This window comes from Myxocyprinus asiaticus, chromosome 11, assembly GCF_019703515.2.
Source record: "Myxocyprinus asiaticus isolate MX2 ecotype Aquarium Trade chromosome 11, UBuf_Myxa_2, whole genome shotgun sequence".
NCBI lineage: Eukaryota > Metazoa > Chordata > Actinopteri > Cypriniformes > Catostomidae > Myxocyprinus > Myxocyprinus asiaticus.
The window spans coordinates 47,707,315-47,731,469 of NC_059354.1; the positions used below are offsets into that span (position 1 = coordinate 47,707,315).

Here is a 24,155-nt window from a genome sequence, read left to right on the forward strand (position 1 = left end):
CACACACCCACACACCAATGATGGCAGAGCTGCCATGCAAGGTGCTAGCCTGCCATTGGGAGCAACTTGGGGTTCAGTGTCTTGCCCAAGGACACTTCAGCATGTGGAGTCATGTGGGCCAGGAATCAAACCACCAACCCTGCGATTAGTGGCCAACCCACTCTACCACCTGAGCCACAGTCGCCCCTCGTCAGTGACCTTCAAACAGTCTATTAAAGATAATGTCACAAGTCGCACGTCTTCTAACAGCTTAAATAATTTGGTCAAATGGTAGTCATATAGGCTACTTTTATGGAGCTTTTTAAGGTGTTTTAGTCCTTTTTGGAACTTGACAGACTATTAATTCTCATTATATAGAAAAGAACTGTGTGAACATTCTTTAAAAATTCTCCTATTTTTTTTTTTTTTACAGTTTTGGAACGACATGAAATTCATTTACAGTTTCATAAAAGCCTGTGTCCACATCCACACTAATGTGGTTTTTTTTTAAAAAGCAGTCATTTCGCTATGTTTAAGCCTGTTGTCCTCTAGAACGGCATTTTCCTTTCCCTAAAACAGAGTATTTAGAAAACACTCTCCATTGCCGCATACTTTGGAAAATAGTGTTAGGGAAATGAAAACAGATTAGTGTGAATATGCCCTGAGTTAAGTGATTACCCCTTTAATTTTTGATAAGTTGCAACAGCTTCTCATCACCACGTAATTGTAGAATAGTATTATCCATAATTGGGCTTATGGAATCTTGGTTGGGACTCTAAAAACTGATAGCTGAGCCAAAGCAGAATTTTCTGGAATAATGCACCTGTTTTATGTCATTCATGTACAATCTGGGGATTTAGCAAAAGTCTTTCGTCCTACGCAACAGTCTGGTCTTGACTGCAGGCTATTCTCATGATAAATGAGCAACCCAACCATCAGACTTGACTCCGTATCAAGTTTTCATGCTGTGATAATTGCTGAAGCTTTTATTGCTATAGACTATTATATTGTTTTACATTACGAAACTGGCTGAAAGACGAACAAATTGTATTGTTGTTTCAATGGCAAGTTTAATAGCTTTTTAAACTCCAAATTTGCTTTTGAAATGAAAAGGTCACAAAGGAAGTAACCACATTGTTTTTTTTGTTTTTTTACATTCTCAATCTCCATTGATATTATAAAATATTTACTATTCTTACCAACCATGAAACTGTATTACTCTTTATATATATTCTGTCCTTGCAGCACAGAAGATGAGCCAGTCTCCATCTCTCTGTGAAATGGCACTTGACAAAAAACATGAAGACAGGTTGTTATTTTGTTCCACATGTTTTGATTGTGGTGTCTTAATGCCAGGAATATTCCACATACAGTATGTGTCGCTACGTGGAGTTCTGGAGAACAACTTTAGGCAAGCTAGATAAACTTCCAATGATAATTTTCCCACCGAGGTAAGCTGTTAGAAGACGTGTGACTTGTGACAGACGTTATCTTTAATAGACTGTCTGAAGGTCACTGATGAGTATTTTTATTTTACTCCTTAAATAATTCCTTGCATTTGGCACTTAGCAAGTGTTAATTTTGGTCCCTGGTTGAGAATCTTGACACGTGGTCGCCTTCAGCTAGCTCACTGGGGTTATAAATACAATTATTATTTAATTACTTATTTTAAAACACAATTCACTCATTACAGACATTACAGTTTCATTTTCTGTTAATGCATGATCTTCTGTAAAGCTGCTTTGAAACGATGTGTGTTGTGAACGGCGCTATACAAATAAAAATGACTTGACTTGGATGGAAACTACGGTATGCTCAGAAAAATCTAAACTATTTCGCAATGGTTGACAGTGTGATAGCCTTAGCAACATTTTGGTGTCTCGCGGCTGTAAACGAGAAACGTAAACACCAACGGCTTCGTTTAGTGTTAACTATTGTTGACCAGAGTAATATTAGCGATCGGCGATGCTAAATCGTCCGGCAGTTGTTTGAAAACAACCATTAACAGAGGTATTTTTCAGTTATAATCTTGATACCATTGCACGTTCATGAGTACATGAGAGAAGTTTGTTCAATGCACGTAAACGTGAGAACTTTCGTTGTCTTCAACAGATCACTGGGAACGAACTGCTCTCATTGTGATTCTAAATGTGCAATTTAATTTTGAGGTTTCCACTCTATCCTGTGTACTGAAAAGGCAGACCCCGATATTCGTTAAAACATTTCCCTTTGTGGTCCAGATAAGACTAAGAAAGTCATAAGGGTTGGAAATGTGGGTGAGTATATTTTGCATCTAAATTTTTGGGTGAACTATCCCTTTAAGCATTTAGAAGAGGAATGACAGCTGTATTTAGTGGCCAATTGAGTTGTAGCCAAGCTGATAGTTGTTTGGCATGCTTAAATTGCGTGATGTCATAACAGGAGATAAAATGATTGAGAAAGTCTAAATCCTGAAATAATCCATAATGACTATGTGATTGCACCCAGCTGTTTTTAAATGCTTCATATATCTGTTGCCTCCCTTTTTTATATCATGTGAATACCTAGAAACAGTCACGATGTTCTGAACCCATGCTTGATCACTCATTCTTATTTGGCCACTGATTGCACCGGCTGTTTTTAAATGCTTCATATATCTGTTTCCTCCCTTTTTTGTATCATGTGAATACCTAGAAACACTCAGATGTTATGAACCCATGCGTAATCACTCATTCTTATTTGGCCACTGATTGCACCGGCTGTTTTTGCCTCTTTAACACCCAGAGTGTGTTGAAGTTGATGTGATCTCTTGAGGGATCGCATAATTAGGTCCGTCACAGAAAAGCCTAGATTATAACGAGATCACAGGCAGTGGAAAAGAGCAGTGTTGTTTTTCTTTCTAACACATTTAATTGAACCTCTGGGCTCTGACATGCCTGAGCAAGAATGTGAGTGAATACTCATATTATGCCGTTACTCCTTGTAGTTGCACGAACGACCTTTCAGTCTCTCTGAGTGTGTTTTAAACAGATTAAAAGTTCAGACAGACACACTAGGCTTTAAAGCGGATATGTGTAATGTTAAAATACTGTCTCTTATCCCAGTTTAATATGCAGAGACAACTGTATGAAAAGCAATTTGTAGGTTGATTCCCCCACGGACACATGGTTCTGTGGCTCTATCAAAACATTGCTCTATTTGTTTGAGTATTGCAACTAGTCAGCAATAGCAAGATTGGCTCAAGCATCTGTTTGTTGGCCAGTGGTAGATGGGGGGAGACAAGGTGGAACAATCACTTTTATTTATTGAATAGGTCGGGCACAGTTAACGACCGATTGACGGCAACCTAAAATCGGCTTGATGATATATCTGTCTATTACTAGGGGTGGGCGATATACCGGAAATATAAATATATAATATATAAATATATAGGCTTATAATGGTAGAAGTACTGTATGCCAATCAGTAGGAATTTGAGAATGCTACCTGCATGGTAGGGAATGCGCATTCCAGTCAGAGGTTGCTCTACAAATAATCACCATATTATAAATATTATTTTATTATTTAAATCTGTCATTAGTTACAGTAAATTTTTCATTGAAATGTATGATGAAGTATCCAATAGAATGCCAAAAAAAAAAAAAAAAAAAAATGTGATGGAGCGGTTTGCTTCAGAATCAAACTGAATTTTTTTACAAAAAAATCGATGCCGATTGCGACACTCATTTGACGGATAATGATCGACAATATTGGGAAATGGCAAAACCATGGATCTGGGAAGTCAGATATATTAAACAGTAGCCCAGGGTGTGAAACCACCACCCGCAAAATGCAACGAGGCTGAAACTAGTTCGCAAGCTCCTCATCTAAATGTATTTAATGTACGGGTAATTTTGTCATCTACCCGCAACAGGCAGGCGACCTGTCTCAGAGTGACACATGGCAAGAACTGCTGTTAGTCACAAAGACGTGCTTGAAGAAACACAATTTATGATATTTTTAAGAACAGACAAATGAAAAGCCGTCATTGCTCGTGTCTGATTCGCTGTTTGTTCAGAGGCGTGCAGCACGAGCGTATGTAAAGAGTTTTCACTCTCTTTTCTCTGTTTCATTCGTCTGAAAACTGTTTGCAAGAATAATGTCATCTATGAGAATGCTGCAAATGATCTCTGATCATTTCAGGAGGTGCTGTGAGTTTAGTCTGCTTTATTTCCACAGACCAGTTCACGGTTAACATGCATTGTGAACGCAACTCTGCAGGTTCAGTAATATATATCTTTCTATTAAAGAAGCAAAGACAAAAGTGATTAAATCATAAAACAATACAAGACACGTTCACCTTGAACCTAAAATTGATTTCTATTTTATTTTCTTTAGGCAGTATTAACTGTATTACCAAAACGCAATTCAAACAAACAAAATAAGAACACACATTTGGCAGCATTATTTTGGGAACACAAGGGAATTTATTATGCTTTATTATTATGATTATTATTATTTTTACATTTATAATGGTCTTTAGTTCCTTATCTGTAGGCTATTAGTAATTTTCCACCTGCTGTCGTTGACGGATTCTTGCGTGATGGCAAATGGAGCCGTTTGGATTTGGGGAGGTGGTTAAATATGATTTTGTTTTATCACTTTATTTTATTTTTCTTTTTTTTTTCTGTTTAGTTAGCCAAAATATTCACCGGCCCTCAGCGGGGGGGTTGACAATATAATCGTATATCGCGTTTTTTTTTTTAAGGCGATTATCGATAAAATATTTTTTGCATATCGCCCAGCCCTAAACTAAACATTTGATTATAAAAACAATTAGATGAAAACACATGTAGCCTTTTAAGAAAACTAGTCTATGTAGCAGGAAAATTAACAGTAATTCCAGTGAAAGTCTTCAGTAGGAAAGAAGCCAGTTCTCTTTATATATATATATATATATATATATTATTATTATTATTATTATTATTTTTTTTTTTTTTTAACTTCAGCAAATTAAACTTTAGCATTGTGTTTTATATCTGTATGTATAGTGTCTAATAGTACATTGGCAATGTACACTTATCCTTTATTGGCAAGATAAACTTAATATAAATAAATTGAATCTGCCCATTTAATCCTATTATTAAAAAAGCTCCCTGGAAAACACCAGAAGATTTTTTTTTATCGCCTTTTCTTCCAATTTGGAATGCCCAATTCCCACTACTTTTTAGGTCCTCGTGGTGGTGCGGTTACTCACCTCAATCCGGGTTGCGGAGGACAAGTCTCAGTTGCCTCAGCTTCTGAGACCGTCAATCCACGCATCTTATCACATGGCTGCTGTGCATGACACCGCAGAAACTCACAGTTAATGGAGGCTCATGCTACTCTCCTCGATCCAAGCATAACTTACCACGTGCCCCACTGAGAGTGAGAACCCCTAATCACTACGAGGAGGTTACCCCATGTGACTCTACCCCCCCTAGCAACCGGGCCAATTTGGTTGCTTAGGAGACCTGGCTGGAGTCACTCAGCACGCCCTGGATTCGAACTCGCGTCTCCAGGGTTGGTAATCAGCCTCAGTACTCACTAAGCTTCCCAGACCCCCTTGCCCAACTTTTAATAAAAGCATGTCCACTGATTTTATGGCATGTATACATGTACTTGTATCAAAGATTTATACCTGTAAAAATGTGTCTAACTCTATCTACAAAAAACTGAACATTTTAACATACACTTATTTAAATAGTTAAATAAATGATGACTAACTCATTTCTTGCAGTTCTTTGAAGCAAAGGTTAAAATAAATATATTTATGATTATATTTTAATGTTTATTTTAATGTATCATGTACCACGATTAATCGCGATTAATCACAGAAAACTCTGTGATTAATAAGTTACATTTTTTATTTATTTACAGCCCTAAAAGTTTTGCTTATATCACCCACCCCTGTTCCTCTGCAACACTGCAAACTATGCAGCTTTCAAGTCTGTATTCTTTGGATTGCGCTAAGAGGTCAGTCTGTGACTTTGGATCCTCTGTTGGACAAACATCTCTATTGCAGTTTTAGAGATCATACTTTGGTGGTACTTCTTTTTCTCCATGTCGTGCATTTTTACATTGGACATCAATTGCAGACCCAACACAGTAACAAAATTGTTCATCATGCAAAATTTAATTTAAATGGTTTCATGCTTTTGGCAGCCAATAAAATGTACTGCATGAAACTCATTGTGGTCAGCACAAACAATTTTTATTCCTCACTACAGGTAATGTGGGTTGTATTTTCTGTTACTTTGCACAGTTTTATTCATGGTTTCCAAGGATGAGAACATGTGAAACTACTTGGCCTTATTTAGCTAGTTTCTACCAAGTGAGTTTAAATGGACCGGCAAACTTTAACATCAACAACAAAAGATATGGGAGGCATCTTCTCTCTTTTAAAAGTTGATAAGCCTATTTATATTGCCATCATAAGTATTCATGATATATAACCTAGTTAGTTGCATTTTATTATTTGCAGCACACCAGTTTTGAGTCGTGCCCCAACAGTTGAGAACCACAATTTGGTAACAGCAAAGCAAACACATGCATATCTGAAACAGAAAAGACTTGATTGTATTAACACCAATACCGTTTCAGCAAGAAATAACCTCTCAGTCACACAATAATAGATAAAGACATTAATGCTGAGTTATCAGGGCCATGCTGTTGTATCCACAGTTGCATTCCACAGAACCGACATAAAGCTGTGAACAGTTGGTAATATTGCCCTTACCAGCTGCTTGAGCCACACTTAAACACACACACAGGCATGCCCACACACATTCATAAGCAATGGGTTCTCTGTTAAAGAATGGGCCTTAGAGGAGGGTGAGCGGTATGGACAATCTGTGATGTCACAAGAAGGGGTGGGGCATTAAGGTAGGCATGACACTTTGGGCATGAACGCTGTCTATTTGTGTCTGACACACTCTCTCTAACTCTGTGGATTAATGGGACAATTTAGATATCTAAAAAGAGGAATTTCACACCACAACGCAGAAGGTACTGTAAGAAACAAACAATGGTGTCAAAATGTGGGTTTGATGAATGGCTTTTCTTGCCTTCTACCTGTAGGGCAGGTAACTTTAAAGTTGTGAGCTGCGACTTAATCTTGTTTGTACATGTTCAGATGTCACTCAGACGAGTGTATCGTGTGCTAGTTTATTTTACCATGTTTACACTACGTTGTGAAACCATTCACACAACCGTACACTACGTATTTGATTTGAAAATATGTTTTTACCTGGAAAATGAATAACTGAAATTGTACTCTACTAGTCAAATAAAAAAAATTGGGACACATAAAATCATGGCTAGGTTTAGAGTTTGGGTTAGAGATTAGATGTAGGAAAAATCATAATAACATGATTCATTGGTTTGTTTATAGTTCTCTATGGGAGTAAAAGCCAACTTGTTTGATTTCGCCATCTTGTACTATTAATACGACTTGTCAGGAAACCGTGTTGAAATGAACACAAATAGAAGTAGTGACCAAGAAATGCTATCTTATATTTTAGCTTCTTCTTAAGATGCATCCTGGCATGTTTTAAACAGTAGGAGTTCCCATGTATACTGGACACTTGTTGGTCGCATTTTGGCTACTATCTGGCTACTCATCCATTTAAAAATGTTTTGTAAAGATATTCTGATGAAGGCACAATTCATATTTGTCTACAAAACTAATCCCAAGATATGTCATATGATAACAGCCGATAGTATTCTTTTCAAACTGCAGAAGTTGACCTGCATTGTTCCGAAAATATCCAGGTTGCAGTCCAGTACCGGGCAGGAAGGTTCCTTTGGATACTGTTCAGCCCATTAGAACACAAACCCACCTTTCCCCAAACGGCCAATACTGGCAGCAACATGTCACCTACACAATGCACTCAGTAGAACTGTGGTTTGAAATGTACTGCTCCTTTGTCCCAGATTCACTCAGCAGCAGATGCGCATATTTTTGAAACATTCTCCCAACAATTTGGAGACAACAGTTAGCGTGATCCTTCAGATAATGAAATTCCATGAAGCAGCGCATCTGGTTGCTCCTGTGAAGTTGCCTCACATGGCAGCTGCAATAACGCGAGCCGGAATGCTTGGAATCTGAGCGACCCGTGTGTCGGTACCCCCCTGAACTTCTTCGAGATGTTGTTTCCCAAATAATACATATTAAAGATTTTTCTGGTGACCCCAGATAGCTGAACTCTCCCTGAGCACTTTAATAATGCAAGTGGTCTTTGCTGAGGAAGCAATGTAAACATTCATTAGGCTACTGTTGCTGCCTCCCACATGACCACATAGCCTTTAATAAAGTTGTCGGAAATGGGTGTCAAACACGTTACGCCTGATTAGCTGGTAAAAGTCAGACAGGACTCAATGCCTCTATGTTTCTATTCTGAAAGGTAGGAAGTTATAAACTTGTGAAGGTAAAGCTGTGTCTTTGTTTTCTCTCTCTCTCTCTCTCTCTCTCTCTCTCTCTCTGATGAATATTTCACAGTGATTAAAGGACTACTTTAAGTTGATGTAATTAATGCTTATCTCAGGTTTGAATTTATGTGAAGGACATTATTGTGTAAGTGCTTGGAATGCAGAATGTAACCAGTGACAATGTGGAATTAAAATTTACGCTATTTAGTTCCTCAACTCTCTTAATGCACGTTCTTGGTCTTATTGTTCATGATTCATTAGTGCATGTTATTGCAAATAAAATGTAACATCTACATGTAATAACTTGCTCCGCCTCTGAAACAACTCCCCTTTTTGCTGACGTCACGAATACCTCTTCAGACCAAAGTATACTTTCGTTTTTTGATATGTAACAGCCTATTTAACTGGCAAAAAAGTTTGTGAACATGTTTTACAAAGAGCATGTTTACATGATCAACCTTACATTACTTACCTATGCTAAATAAGCCAACAAGTCTTATAAACGGCTTAAGTGGTTTTCCTTTATCAGGGTGAGGCCATAAATGGTTTAAGCAAAAAACGATCACCACACATAGATTTTTGCCCATTCCTCTGATTTCTTTCTGCATGTAAAAACCTTTTCTGTCATTCTTTTTGGCTTACCCAATGTGAAGTAAATGCCTGTTTACATTTTGACTTCAAAGGCAGAGAATAATCCAAGGATTTCAAGTCTCATGTAAACGTGGGTTTCATGCATTGTCATTTTGCTTTGAATAAGATGATTTTTGATACTTATAGTATCAGCGTATTGCTGTGCTTCGCTTAAACGAGACTGCCTTCATAGGAAAAATGGAAACAGAACATGGTTGCTATGAGAGTACGCATCGCTCTCAACCTGCACGAGTGCACTGAGTCAGAAGGAAATCTCTGATGTAAACTTTAGGAGACTTATAACAATGTAGAGAGAAAAGAAAATGGATTTTGTGGCTGTACTTTTAATTAATTTTACTTTAGATACCTGTATTATTATAATATTACATGGTGTGTGTGTGTGTGTGTGTGTGTGTGTGTGTGTGTGTATATATATATATATATATATATATATATATATATATGACATCTACTGAGGTGCTTCAACTTAGGAATTAACATTACTTGCATTTAAACATCATATTTTCAGTGTAAATCGGCGTCATTTTTTCAAAGAAATTATGTACATTTCCGTTGAAGCAAAGGATTGTGGGTTGTGAGTGCCAATGAAGGACACACCTCTTGCATCCTCCGAATTCCTGTAAAAGAAGGTCACATTCGAAGGCTGCATTTAAAATGTCCTACTCGCTTTTCAGAAAGAAGACTGCTTCTAATGCGACATCCGGAGCAGACAGCCTTCAAAATGAGACACAGCCCTGAACTGGGTGAGCTAATAAAAGAAGACATCCAAAATGCAAATATACACACACCGAGCACTTTATTAGGAACACCTGTACACCGAATTTTCATGCGATTATCTAATCAGCCAATTGTGTGGCAGCAGTGCAGTGCATAAAAATCATTCAGATACGGGTCAGGAGCTTCAGTTAATGGTCATATCAACCATCAGAATGAGGAAAAATTTGATCTCAGTGATTTCGACCTTGGCATGATTGTTGGTGCCAGACGGGCTGGTTTGAGTATTTCTGTAACTGCTGATCTCCTGGGATTTTCACTTACAACAGTCTCTAGAGTTTACTCAGAATGGTGCCTAAAACAAAAAACATCCATTGAGCGGCAGTTCTTTGGATGGAAATGCCTTGTTGATGAGAGAGGTCAGCATAGAATTGCCAGACTGGTTCGAACTGACAAAGTCTATGGTTACTCAGATAACCACTCTGAACAATTGTAGTGAGCAGAATAGCATCTCAGAATGCACAGCATGTCAAACCTTGAGACGGATGGGCTACAACAGTAGTAGATCACGTCGTGCACTTTATTAGGACCATAGTGTTCCTAATAAAAACCTGGTGAGTGTATATCCAAAGTACAGGACAGTGTTTCCCCAGGACTGGTAGTAAAAGCCTCTGCAATGGAGGCCAAGTGTTCTGGGTCTGTGCAATTGTTTTTAATGACCGACACTAGGAGTGTAATGGTTCTCTGTGAAAAACCAAACCGTACGGTTCGCCACCCACGGTTCGGTAAGCATTTGCACCATGGCTCATCTCAAGTTTAATGACACATCTGGATCATACAGTTTGGCAAATAAAATAAAGCTCCAAATAGACATGCACAGTTATAACCTCTGCTAATGCACCTGTATCACTTTGTAGACACACTCTGCCTGTTTCACATGGGTCAACTTTCTACAGAGACAAGCTGTCCTATTAACTGTATGTTAAATCAGTTGATGACATCACAGTTCTGCACGCGTTAGTGTAAAGTTGAAAATGGCAAACTGAGAAAACAAGCCGCAAGATAGTGAAGCCCCTGCGTCATTCAAATCTCTTGTCTGGGAACATTTTCTTTTTGCAGTCAATCACAACAGTGATGGTCATAAAGCCTTTAGAAAACAGGCACTGTTTGCAGACATTGCTCAACGCGAGTGCCGTATACTGGTAATACATCGATGATTGATTATTTATTTACACCGACATCACCGAAACTGCACACAGATACACTCCCTTCCGTCTTTAAGGAACTCAGTGCTAGTTCTGACAGACATATAACAATAACTAAAGCACTTGGAGTGTTCATTGCCAAAGTTATGTTGCCATACTCCATTGATGAAGATGTGAGATTTCCACTTATGATTAAAACATTTGTGTTGCATCACAACGTCCCTTCTAGCATCCATTTAAAGAGCAAGGTTTTTCCTTCTATAGTGATGTACAGCTTCCGAATGTTGAATATATGTTGAGTTGAGTATGAAATGCACTTTATGTTGATGCATTTAGCATAAATGCAGGTATTAAGTTAAATGTTGAGTTAGTAATTAGAGAAAACAAATTTTTTTTAGTTAAGGGTCACAAACGAAAATTAACCATGGTTTTATTCAGTAATACTGTAGTAGCCATATAGTAACCATGATTTTACTATAGTAATATTGTAGTAGCCATGACTGAACTAACAATGACTGCTGTCACCTTTGATTTCTTGGCAGAAATCATAGTTTTGATACAATTAACCATTGTTTTACAACAGTAATGCTGTAGTTTCCATATAGTAACCATGATTTTGCTATAGTATTGTAACCATGACAGTAACCATGTTAATTTTGTGGTTGCTATGATTTTACTACAAATACCATGATTAAAATATGGTTACTGTAGTAAAATCATGGTGATTTGTAGTGAGGGCAAATCTCTTGAAGTGTTTGTTACTAAATAGAGTATTTTTACTTTGGATTTGGCAGTAATATATATATTTTTTCTGAACATAGCAAATACCGAACTGTCCAGAAACTGGAACCTTAAAACCGTGATACAAACCGAACCGTGAGAAATTTGAACCGTTACACCCCTAGACTACACTAACAGTAGTGGTATTTTGGTGCTTCCCAGATTTTTTGAGGAACTCCTTGGGTCAGTTTTTGTCATTTTTAGCCAGATTCAAGTAATTAGCCTCTCAACCTGATTGTCTGATCCGAGACGGTACAAATGTGGTGTTGTGCATGTTGTTGAGTCATTAGTCTGATAATGCAGTTTCCCAGTGTTAGGAACACCATGTGCTGTACCGTAAATGTACAGCTGCCTGCTTTGATATTACATCTCTTGTTTTTAAGACTGAAGAGAGTTGAGATGTGATATTCACAGATGTTCTCTTATGATTAAATTGTGGTGTGACGAGGAGGAGGGCATGGTCGGGCCGAGAGGATGCACGCGTGGCGCTGAGTTGCCCAATCGTCATATGCACGCACGCACGCACGCAGCAGTGTTCTGTAGTTCAGATCGTGATTACAAACTGCAAGCTTGTGACCTGATACAACGATTCAGGCAGAGGTCTTATGCTGAAGCTAATCGCTTCAAACATACGTCCCAATGTGAGTGCCTTAATAAAAGAACTTCAAAATCTACAGATACAAGGGTTAGTTGTGCTAGATGTGTATATAAACATATACTATATATTGATGTGATTGTTGTATTAGAGGTTTGTTTAGGTATATTTATGCTATATGTATGGTTGTTCATATATTCAGATTTGTTTTTCTTTTTTTAGGGTCATGTGACATTGTCATGTGATGCTGTCATGTGATTTCTTGATTGGTATACACAGGTGTATATATGGTTGTGTTGGTGAATGTCCAGTATTACTGTGGTGAGCTCAATACATTTTTTGGGAGCAGTATGCTGCCTTTCCTGGAGTTTTTGTGGATGTATGTTTTTGGTCATACACCTGTATTCATTAAATTGTTTGGATGTGCATGCTTTGTATGACTTTTTATCTAAATCTAAACCTCAAAACTGTGACAGAAAATGTGGCCCCATTCAGTTCAAAACTGGCTGCATTTAAAGAGTCAAATCTCCTCTTCAGAGCTCCGTCCTGCTGGAATGAATGAATCACATCACTCCTGTGTCTTGTGACTTGTGTGTAAAGTGCATCCGAGCTCTCTCATTAAATGCTGCTTGCTTTGAGTGGAGAAGAATGAAGGTCTTTCAGGCAACATCATGCAACGTTTTTGCTGCAATTACAGTGTTTTACTTGATAAACTACATTATATTTTATTTATTTTTTTGTAAGATAAGATGTCTATAAGACAGTTGATTCGGTGATGTCTGTTATTGGTTGTTTTCAGAATGGAATACTAACTAACTACTTATTGAATACTATTCAGTATATTATTTTAAAGCAATTGAAACAGTAGTTATTTTTGTTACATTTGTCACATGACATTTAATTCAGCAAGTGGCATTCAGTTCTCATTTTGGAAGGAAACACTGTTATTTTGCTTTTTTAATGCAAAGTTGGGTAAAAATATCTTAACACTTGGCAGTCCAATCAAATAATGAGACAAGACAAATAACAACAATTCAAGTTTCATTTAATGTCTACATGGCATTTGGAGCACCATTTACCATACTTGTACCAACAAGCAACCAATTCTACAATATTTGTTATGTTTAACATACTATTTATTTAGACGAAGTCTCATAAAATTTTAACATGCATAAAATGCATAACTTTTTTGTGCATTGCTTCAAAAATAGCCACAACAGTGACACAGCATAAAGAATATTTTGTGTAACTTTGATTTGTAACTAATAACTGTTGTTCGGCTATTATTATTAATAGTCACCTTCTTCTCAGACTGTTCGTCAATAAATCCTCTGTAAATAACACAGGTGTAACGAAGTGTGCAGGTATGAATGTGCATTTTTTATTTGGCCTAGATGAGGAGGTGCTAAAAACCAGCTCATATATATTTTTTTTTTTTCAAGTTCAGCTGAATTCAAACATGACAGAAACTAGTCACATCTGGTGAACACACTATTTGAAGTGTTTGTTTTGTTAGGGGTTCCAGCATGAAGTACTGAAACCCTAGTAATTGTAAGGATTTGTATTATTATTATGATTATTTTTCTGCCCTAAAACTGATCGTGCAGACCAAACCGTAAGGCCTAAAGATATGAAACTTTGGGGAATGGTAGTACTCTAGCTAGCTACCCAGACGACTTCGATCCCTGTCCTAGAGTCAAGTGCCTTACATACAAATCTCCGATTTCTTTTCCGTCATAAAAAATTTCCCAGCATTTTGGATTTTTCGCAAAACCTAGTTTTTCGAACTAGTCCTTGGCCAATTGCCAAAACCAGTGCAGAAAGATTCTCTGGAGTCCCATTATCAATAAGTATAAAAAAAGTTAACATTTTAAATGGAACGTCGCAGCGGTTCGCCAAAACATATGGAGTAGGCGTTTTTATTTAAACGGTTATAACTCTTGAACAGAATAAGATATTTTCACAAAATTTGGGACACTTATGTAGGAGGTCAGTCGGAGGACACATGAAAAAAATTGCGTTCATCTGCCTGTTGGTGGTGCTATAACAATCAGGAATGTAATAAATGCCATATCTCTCTGCCACTAACCTGATGGTTCTGAACGTTAAGGCACTTTATCATTGTTTTAGGTGCTAACAGAGTGTCTAATTAATACTTAATATCTGTTACGTATGTACTTAAAGGCACTTAAACGCTTGAACTCTGTTAATTGCTGCTTGCAGCTATATATATTGTTTGAATTGTCGATTATTTTCTCATCAGAATTTTGAGTGTGCACTGCCTCTGAGAATACGCTTGTGTTTAAATAAGTATTTAAATAATCTGTCTGTTTAACAGGAGATCTTCGAAGAGCAAAGCTCCACCTCCTCCACCGGTTCTGAAAGGCCTGGATGCTCCTCTGCTCAACCAGAAACTCCCAGCGTCCCCTCATCCAGCCATGGAGCAGAAGGAGAACCTACTGAAGCAGGAGCTGACACTGACTGTGGTCCTTCCTGGAGGAGTGGAGAAAACTACTGTGGTGCATGGCAGGTGAGGGGTGTTCCTTGAGTTGTGTTCTAGCTAGAACTGGACTTGTAAACTGCTGGGGAAGTTTCCATGCAGTCAACTCAGGAAAAAAGGTGAAGTTAGAAATGTACTTTAGACCTTTTTTTTTTAAAGAGAATATATAATTAATTAAGTTTTATATTATACATTTTTTTTTTGCTTTTTTGCATTTTACAAATGAATTTAACAAAGCAAGGTTTATTCGGAGATTAAAAAATTAATACTTAGGGATAAGGGTTTGTTGAAATCCCTAACTCAAAGGGGCAAATTCACTAAACAGTTGTGCCACTTTTATGAACGGTATTTCAGTGCACAAACCTGTGTCTTATTCACTAACCATCTGTAATCTTGTTGAAGCAGGCGCAATCAGCGCTGAAATAGTGCTGCGATTTGAGTATTTAAATGAAGTCATCGTCATTCCTTTCCATGGTAACACAGCTCCTTTATATATAAATTAGGCTGTTTATAGATTGCGCTTTATTCACAAAACTCTGTGCTATTTTCCCGGCGCAATTTACATTGTGCTATTATCGGAAAAGGAAAAAGGCGGTAAACCGAATTTTATGAGACGTTTGTGGACATTTAATATCGATCATGGCAGCAGTGATTCATCAAATAATGATCAAATGATGTTGAGTGTTATATAACCTGGCATATACCCAAATGCGTGGTGTAGTCAAGTGCACTTTCTGGATGTTAAAGCGATGATTCAGGAGTCTTGATCACAGTATTGGAGTGATGCTGCACAGTGCCGATCGCGGTGGTCTGCTCTTTGGCACTCAGAACTGGCCCATAAGATCACAATTGCAGTATGCAAACTGTATTCAGCACAGATTTTGCACAGTTTCCTCATCTACATAATTCCTAAATCGGCCACTAAACCAATGCAGGCGGCCCAATCAGTATTTTAGGTGCAAGTAATACTGATGCTTGCCTTTGCAATCACCACAAATATTTTGCAGATCTTTAGTTAAATTAAGAGCTCTTTAGTTTTTAAAAAACATTTTGGACTTCTGTATTAAAGATGTTGTGCTGTGAATTTGATCATGCAGATTTTTAGATGACTGCATGATCACACTTATGAAACTAATCAAATGATTGCTACAGTGAGTCAGATGGGTGGGGCTGCACATTTCATAAACCTCCTGCAGACGTTCTTGGTTTGTTTGGGCATGGTGATGTGATGTTTGGGCTCTGTTGCGATTTATCATTCCACACTTGAATGATGTCAATGGTTGCATCATTTGATGAAGGTGTGAGTATTCAGAGATTGGATTATCTATTTGTAGTTTTTTTAGGCTTTTACAGACAGACAGATAGACAATAATCGACAGACAGAGAGATACAGGAGATGGACAGACAGACAAACAGACAGAGAGACAGACCAACAGACAGACAGATAGATAGATTGACAGACAGAGAGATACAGAAGATGGACAGACAGACAGGCAGACATATAGATAGACAGACAGACAGACAGACAGTTAGAGACGAACGGACAGGAGATAGACAGACAGACAGACAGACAGACAGACAGACAGAGTGGATGGATGGACAGAATGGATAGAGAGACTGACAGACAGACAGACAGAGAGATACAGAAGATGGACAGACAAGCAAACAGATACAGTAGACAGATTGTCTGTCTGTCAGTCTGAGAGATACAGAAGATGGACAGACAGGCAGACAGATAGATAGACAGACAGACAGACAGACAGAGTGGATGGATGGACAGAACGGATAGAGAGACTGACTGACAGACGGACAGACATACAGAGATAGATAGATAGATAGATAGACAGAGAGATACAGAAGATGGACAGACAGACAGGCAGACAGATACAGTAGACAGACAGACAGACAGAGAGATACAGAAGATGGACAGGCAGACAGATAGATAGACAGACAGACAGATAGAGACGAACGGATGGGAGATAGACAGACAGACAGTGGATGGATGGACAGAACGGATAGAGAGACTGACTGACAGACAGACAGACAGACATAGATAGATAAATAGATAGATAGATAGACAGATCGACATACAGAGATACAGAAGATGGACAGACAGACAGGCAGACAGATACAGTAGACAGACAGACAGACAGACAGAGAGATACAGAAGATGGACAGACAGACAGGCAGACAGATAGATAGACAGACAGACAGACAGACAGACAGACAGAGTGGATGGATGGACAGAATGGATAGAGAGACTGACAGACAGACAGACATACATTTACAGACGGATGGACAGACAAAGACCAATACAAAGATGGACAGACAGACAGACAGATACATTGATTGATTGTTATTTCAAAGGTTTGTTACATTAATTTTGTGACATAACAAAATACACATAACGTGATATACAGTAACAGTGAGCTTTATGCTGGCAGATGACTAATCTCTAAAACTGAAACCAAATGTAATATATAAAAGGATTAATGATAAAATTCTTCACCTGCTTTGCTTCTAAATTTGCTGCCCAAACTATCTGGCCTCAATTTAATCGGGATTAAATTATTGGCTGTGTAGTAAGAGCTCTCTGATCCTGGAATTTAAAAAGCAGTTGGAATGCAGTGTGTGCCATAAGCTGTGTCTCTAAAGAAATTTCCACACTTTCAATATGCTGTATGTCCAGATAATAGGACATAGTGTTCTTTAAAGGCTTGCTGGACACGACAGAAAGGATACCACATTTAAACTGATCCGAATTGTTGTTTGTTATACACTTGTACAAACTGTATGCTAAACACCATGATTCATTTACTCGGTGTTGATGTAGGTGTTAAAGGGATAGTTCACCCAAAAATGAACATTCTGTTATTATTTACTCACCCATATATGTTGTTCTAAACCTACACTGGGGGCCAAAAGTTTGGAATAATGTACAGATTTTGCTCTTATGGAAAGAAATTGGTACTTTTATTCACCAAAGTGGCATTCAACTGATCACAATGTATAGTCAGGTCATTAATAATGTGAAATTTAAATTAAACAATAATACAAAAACATTTTTCAGAACTTCTTAAACTACTTCAAAGAGTTCTCATAAAAGAAATCCTCCATGTGCAGAAATGACAGCTTTGCAGATCCTTGACATTCTAGCTGTCAGTTTGTCCAGATACTCAGGTGACATTTCACCCCACACTTCCTGTAGCACTTGCCATAGATGTGGCTGTCTTGTCGGGCACTTCTCACGCACCTTACAGTCTAGCTGATCCCACAGAAGCTCAATGGGGTTAAGATCCATAACACTCTTTTCCAATTATCTGTTGTCCAATGTCTGTGTTTCTTTGTCCACTCTAACATTTTATTTTTGTTTTTCTCTTTCAAAAGTGGCTTTTTCTTTGCAATTCTTCCCATAAGGCCTGCACCCCTGAGTCTTCTCTTTACTGTTGTACATGAAACTGGTGTTGAGCGGGTAGAATTCAATGAAGCTGTCAGCTGAGGACATGTGAGGCGTCTATTTCTCAAACTAGAGACTCTGATGTACTTATCCTCTTGTTTAGTTGTACATCTGGTCTTCCACATCTCTTTCTGTCCTTGTTAGAGTCAGTTGTCCTTTGTCTTTGAAGACTGTAGTGTACACCTTTGTATGAAATCTTCAGTTTTTTGGCAATTTCAAGCATTGAGCCTTCATTCCTCAAAACAATAACTGACTGATGAGTTTCTAAAGAAAGCTGTTTCTTTTTTGCCATTTTTGATCTAATATTGACCTTAAGACATGCCAGTCTATTGCATACTGTGGCAACTCAAAAACAAACACAAAGACAATGTTAAGCTTCATTTAATGAACCAAATAGCTTCAGCTGTGTTTGATATAATGGCAAGTGATTTTCTAGTATCAAATTAGCAATTTAGCATGATTACTCCAGGATAAGGTGTTGGAGTGATGGCTGCTGTCTAGATTTGATCAAAAATGACTTTTTTCAAATAGTGATGGTGCTGTTTTTTACATCAGTAATGTCCTGACTATACTTTGTGATCAGTTGAATGCCACTTTGGTGAATTGAAGTACCAATTTCCTTCCAAAACAGCAAAATCTGTACATTATTCCAAACTTTTGGCCACCAGGGTATATGCAGTTCTTTTTTCTGTGGAACACAACATGAGTTATTTTTATTTATTTATTTTTTAAGAATCTTCATGCAGCTTTTTTCAGTACAATGACTGTTCTTCGTGACCACGGCTGTCAAGCTGCAAATAGGACAAAAAAACACATAAAAGTTTGCTATGAACTGTCATTGTTTAGAAAGGAGCATAAAGATTTATCAAAATATCTCCTTTTGTATTTTAATGAAAAAAATAAAACACACCAAATGTGTTTGTAATAACATGAGCGTGAGTATTTAATGAGAAACTTCTCATCTCTTTTAGCACCACAGATTAGCAACGTTCTGTCACAGTTATCTGGCTTAATGTGATCAAAGAGCTCGTGCATATAACTGTTCTTGTCATTACTTCAGAGATGAGTAGAGATTGTGCTGTTAACTTTGACATTTTCAAACTCCCCTTCAGGAGAGTCACATGTTTCCTGAGGCACATTCAACAGCAAAATATAATGAGAAAGATTTCCGTGAACTTTTTGCACCAGTGAAACACAGACCCCAGTGTTTCAAAGGAAAAATTCACCCAAAAGTAAAACTTTTCATCATTTACTCACCTTCTTTGTTCCAAACCTGTAAGTCTTTCTTTCTTCTGTGTTCCTTTCTACTTCTGTGTGTTTTTCAGCAAACCTATGATGGATCTGCTGGTAACACTTTGCGCGAAGTACCACCTGAATCCCTCTGCTCACACCATTGAGCTCATCACCAACAACAGGAACCATGTGAAATTTAAACCCAATGCCCTGATCGGAGCCCTGGAGGCAGAGAAGATCTTGCTGAAACCGAAAGGCATGGAAGATAAAAGCAAAAAGACAGGACCACAGATGCCAGAGGTACAGCACAAATGCTACCTCACTTGCTCACTGTATTTTACTATAGTAGGACGAGACTTGATTTCTTTTTTTTTTTTTTTTTACATCGGGTATTGATTGGATTGTTAAACTGGGTGTTACATATCAGAATGGAGCCAGGTGGTTGGAACGGTAAGGGTTTTTTTGGGTTTTTTTCAACGGTGTGACGTCTGTCGAAAAGATAAGATGTTTCAGAGGCGGAGCAAGTTATGGACTACTTGCACAACTGCTTTTGCGTTCTAAGTAGTGCGGCTCAGGCGCTTCCGGTTACAGCGTTCAGCGTGGCTACGTGCAGAGATTTATTCATGGGAAGGCAGATTCTTTTTTTTAGGGCTGTCAGTTGATTAAATCAATGAATCATATGTTAGGCGCTAACGGCACGTCTCAATTTTATAATTTGCTGAAATTTGCATCTCAATATATTGTTTCCTTTCCAAATGTAGCTAAACTCAGCTCCTGAATAATAAATCAAACATATACAACCTGCAGCAGTCTGGCCGTCTCATTAACACGTGTTTTATTCATTGATATTTCATACCAGTTGAGATTAAACGAGAAATTCCACCATACAACGATTTCAAATGACTTTTCTTTGGCTAAATGCCCCAGATGTATTTATTTCTAAATACATTAGCTGTTATCTTACTCTGACCATGCTTTAAAAATCAGAATGAAGCAGTTGTATTATCAAATTAAATAAATAAATAACTGCACTAAAATAAATTTAACCACACTACATATATTTAATCTATTTAAAACATTATAACTCATTATCTTTAGCAGCTCTTACTTGAGCATTTGCATTTCAACATTTATCGATATACAGTACTTTATATTTTACATTTACATTTATGCATTTGGCAGACGCTTTTATCCAAAGTGACATACGGGGCACTTATTACAGGGACAATCCCCCTGGAGCAACCTGGAGTTAAGTGCCTTGCTCAAGGACACAATGGTGGTGGCTGTGGGGATCGAACCAGCAACCAGTTATGTGCTTTAGCCCACTACGCCACCATACATACATTTAATAAAAATCATTTGCGTTTCGAGCTGATCTATGATTAAATGTCTGCTACAGACCTCCGTGTGGAGAAACGGTCAAATGCATGGAACAAGTCGAAATTATGCCACAAATTCTGTCAATTGAGCTAGCTTGTATTGAACCCGGAATATCCCTTGAATTAAACATTCAGATATGTCCAGTTCGTTACATACAGTGTCTTATTTATTTCAGATTTATTTTTAATGTTTTCATAAACACTTCTTTACCACTGGTTTGCATCAAATAAAATACATTAGTTATGTACTGTATGGTTAGCAAGATGTTTACTAAAGATGAGAAAGCATGATCATACTGCTTATATATGAACTTACTGTATCTAACAATAATAATTTGTAACAGAATGTATAAAAGATTTATATTCTATATATACTCTATTAATGTATTAACAATGTAGGAACAACAATTAAGTTATAAGTTGTTCATTAAATATAAATTAATGCTTTATAAATACTTTATTCCATGTTGTTATTATAACGTGTTACCAATTACAAAAACGAGCCGTTTTCAGAAAGCTGTTTGAAAACAATTCCTTTCAGTGGCACAGAAATTACACACTTTAGCTTTAAGAAAGTAAATAAGGTACATTTTGATTTCATGTTGGCTTTGAGCAGAAATGTTTCAAACAGTGTTTTATCTTTTCAGTTTAGTCATGATTGTGTTGTTTAGTCATGAGGAAAAGCAGTTCTGTTTTTCCACACCCTGTGAGGTTAGCCTGAAGAATCTCTTGATGACTCAAAGGGGTGGAGTTTGACCCGGCAACATACAAACAATCCACATCATAACCAATGGCAAATGTTTTGATTGGACACCAAAAATGAAAACATTTGGCTGTTTGTCTGATTCTATTAAAAAGAGTTATTTTGGAACAGCACCACACACACACACACAAACTCTTTATTCCAAAACCTAGCGAACTGCTGTCTACTGCCTTTATGGACAACCTTCTAAGGGCGTATTCACACGTGGCTCGTTTGGTGCATTTGTTTCAGAACCTGGTACGTTTTCTCCCTTTGTTCGTTTCATTTAGGCATACAGTGCTGTGGAAAAGTATTTGCCCCATCCTGATTTCTTCTGTTTTTGTGTATTTTTCATACTAAATTGTTTTAGATCTTCAAACCAGGTATAACATAAAACAAAAGCAACCGGAGTAAACACAAAATACAGTTTTCAAATATATATATATATATATATATATATATATATATATTATTGAAGCAAAAAAGTTATCCAACACCTATATCACCCATTTAAAAAACGAACTGCCCCCTTAATAGCTGGTTGTGCCACCTTTAGCAGCAACAGCTGCAACCAAATGCTTATGTTAACTGTGGTGGAATTTTTGGCCCACTCACTCTTCTTTGCAGAACTGCTTTAGTTCAGCCACACTGGAAGGTTTTCGAGCATGAACTGCCCATTTAAGGTCCTGCCACAGCATCTCAATCGTGTTCAAGTCAGGACTTTGACTAGGCCACTCCAAAACTTTCATTTTGCTTTTTTTGAGCCATTCAGAGGTGGACTTACTCCTATGCTTTGAATCTTTGTCTTGCTGCATAATCCAGATGCACTTGAGCTTCAACTCATGGACTGATGTCCGGATGTTAATCCTTTAGGATTTTCTGGTAGAGAGCAGAATTCATGTTTCCCTCAATTATTGTAAATTGCCCTGGCCCTGAAACAGCAAAGCATCCCCACACCATCACACTACCACCACCATGCTTGACAGTAGGTATGATGCTCTTTTTGTGGAATTATGTGTTTGATTTACTCCAGCTGTAATGGGACCCGTCTTCCAAACAGTTCCACTTTCGACTCATCGGTCCACAGAACATTCTCCCAAAAGCTTTGAGGATCATCAATGTGTGTTTTGGCAAAATTCAGATAAGCCTTAATGTTCTTCTGGGTTAGCAGTGGTTTTTCCCTTGCCATTCTTCCACTGATGCCATTTTTGACCAGTGTCTTTCTGATAGTGAAGCCATAAACAGTGACCTTTTTTTATGCGAGAGGCCTGCAGTTCCTTGGATGTTATCCTTGGTTTTTTGTGACTTCCTAGATGAGTTGTCGCTGTGCTCTTGGCGGAATTTTGGAAGGCCGGCCACTTCTGGGAAGGTTCACTACTGTGCCAAGTTTTCTCCATTTGGAGATAATGGCTCTCACTGCAGTTCTTTGGAGTCATTTACATTTAATCATTTAGTAGACACTTTTATCAAAGCAACTTACAAATGAGGAAAACAATAGAAGCGATTCATCTATATTAGATAATATACAACAGTTAGTTCTGGTCCTCGAATCTGATTGGACGAGAGATGTTCCATGAGCACTGATGGTCTCACACCATCAGCACTCAGACGCTTCACTGTGTGTATCACTCCGCTTGTGTTCATGCCATTCTAAACTAAAGTGTAAGAGCAGTGCAGATGTGTTAAGTGCTACTGTATGTGTCTCTTTTTACATGTATTTTTTTTTTATACATTACATATGTTAGCCAGCAGGTGGTGGCAAAAGACCATTTTTGTGTGTAATATGAGCCATTTAGGTGACGTGAAGTGAATCCTCGTCAGCCAGTGTTTACATACAACAGCGCTCCATGATCGCTCGTATTACTACTACACTACTAAAGCTAGGAAATAGCTTTAAATGGCTTTAAACGAACAAATTCAGCATTACGGCTCATCACAGCTGAGAGACACAACAGACTGATTAATTACATTGGAGAGGACATACTGTTTAAAATGGCGGAGGATATTGCGGTTTCTATAGTGAATGGCTCTTGTGCACTGGCTACCGTGAAATAGGGAGAAATACCCACGCTTGGACGGCTACTTTTCCACTGAGAAAGCTGATGTTCAGAAAGCTGACAGCATCTCTGCTTGGGTGTGGCAACAGGTGATCGCACATGCTCCTCTCTCTCTCTCTCTCTCACTCACACACACACACACACATCCATCCTTGTTTATCCAGTAACTATGTAGAAACAGCACAAGCTGTGATACTATTTCTGAAGTGACATTTTTGAATTACTAACGAAGGCTTGGACGCATCATTTGGTTTGAACCAGCAATGGCAGATTCTGATCCGTTGCGTAAGAAAGTAGTTCCATGCACAAATGCATTTTTTATGACCATACTCAGTTTTTCTTAATTTTTTTTAATTTACTTGTTCATTGAACTGTTGTATATAAGCAATATCACACTCGCAATCGTGCTATATGGCCATAAATCAGCACTGCTATG

At 37.8% G+C, this 24,155-nt stretch overlaps 1 protein-coding gene across 1 annotated transcript in view; it reads left to right on the forward strand.

The window, feature by feature from the left end:
* Positions 1–24,155, forward strand: part of cobll1b (cordon-bleu WH2 repeat protein-like 1b) — a 96,604-nt gene that overhangs the window by 29,615 nt on the left and 42,834 nt on the right. The window contains exons 3-4 of the mRNA XM_051710717.1: positions 14,690–14,881; positions 19,634–19,841. Coding sequence (XP_051566677.1) covers positions 14,690–14,881; positions 19,634–19,841 — 400 coding nt within the window. The remainder of the gene's footprint in view (positions 1–14,689; positions 14,882–19,633; positions 19,842–24,155) is intronic.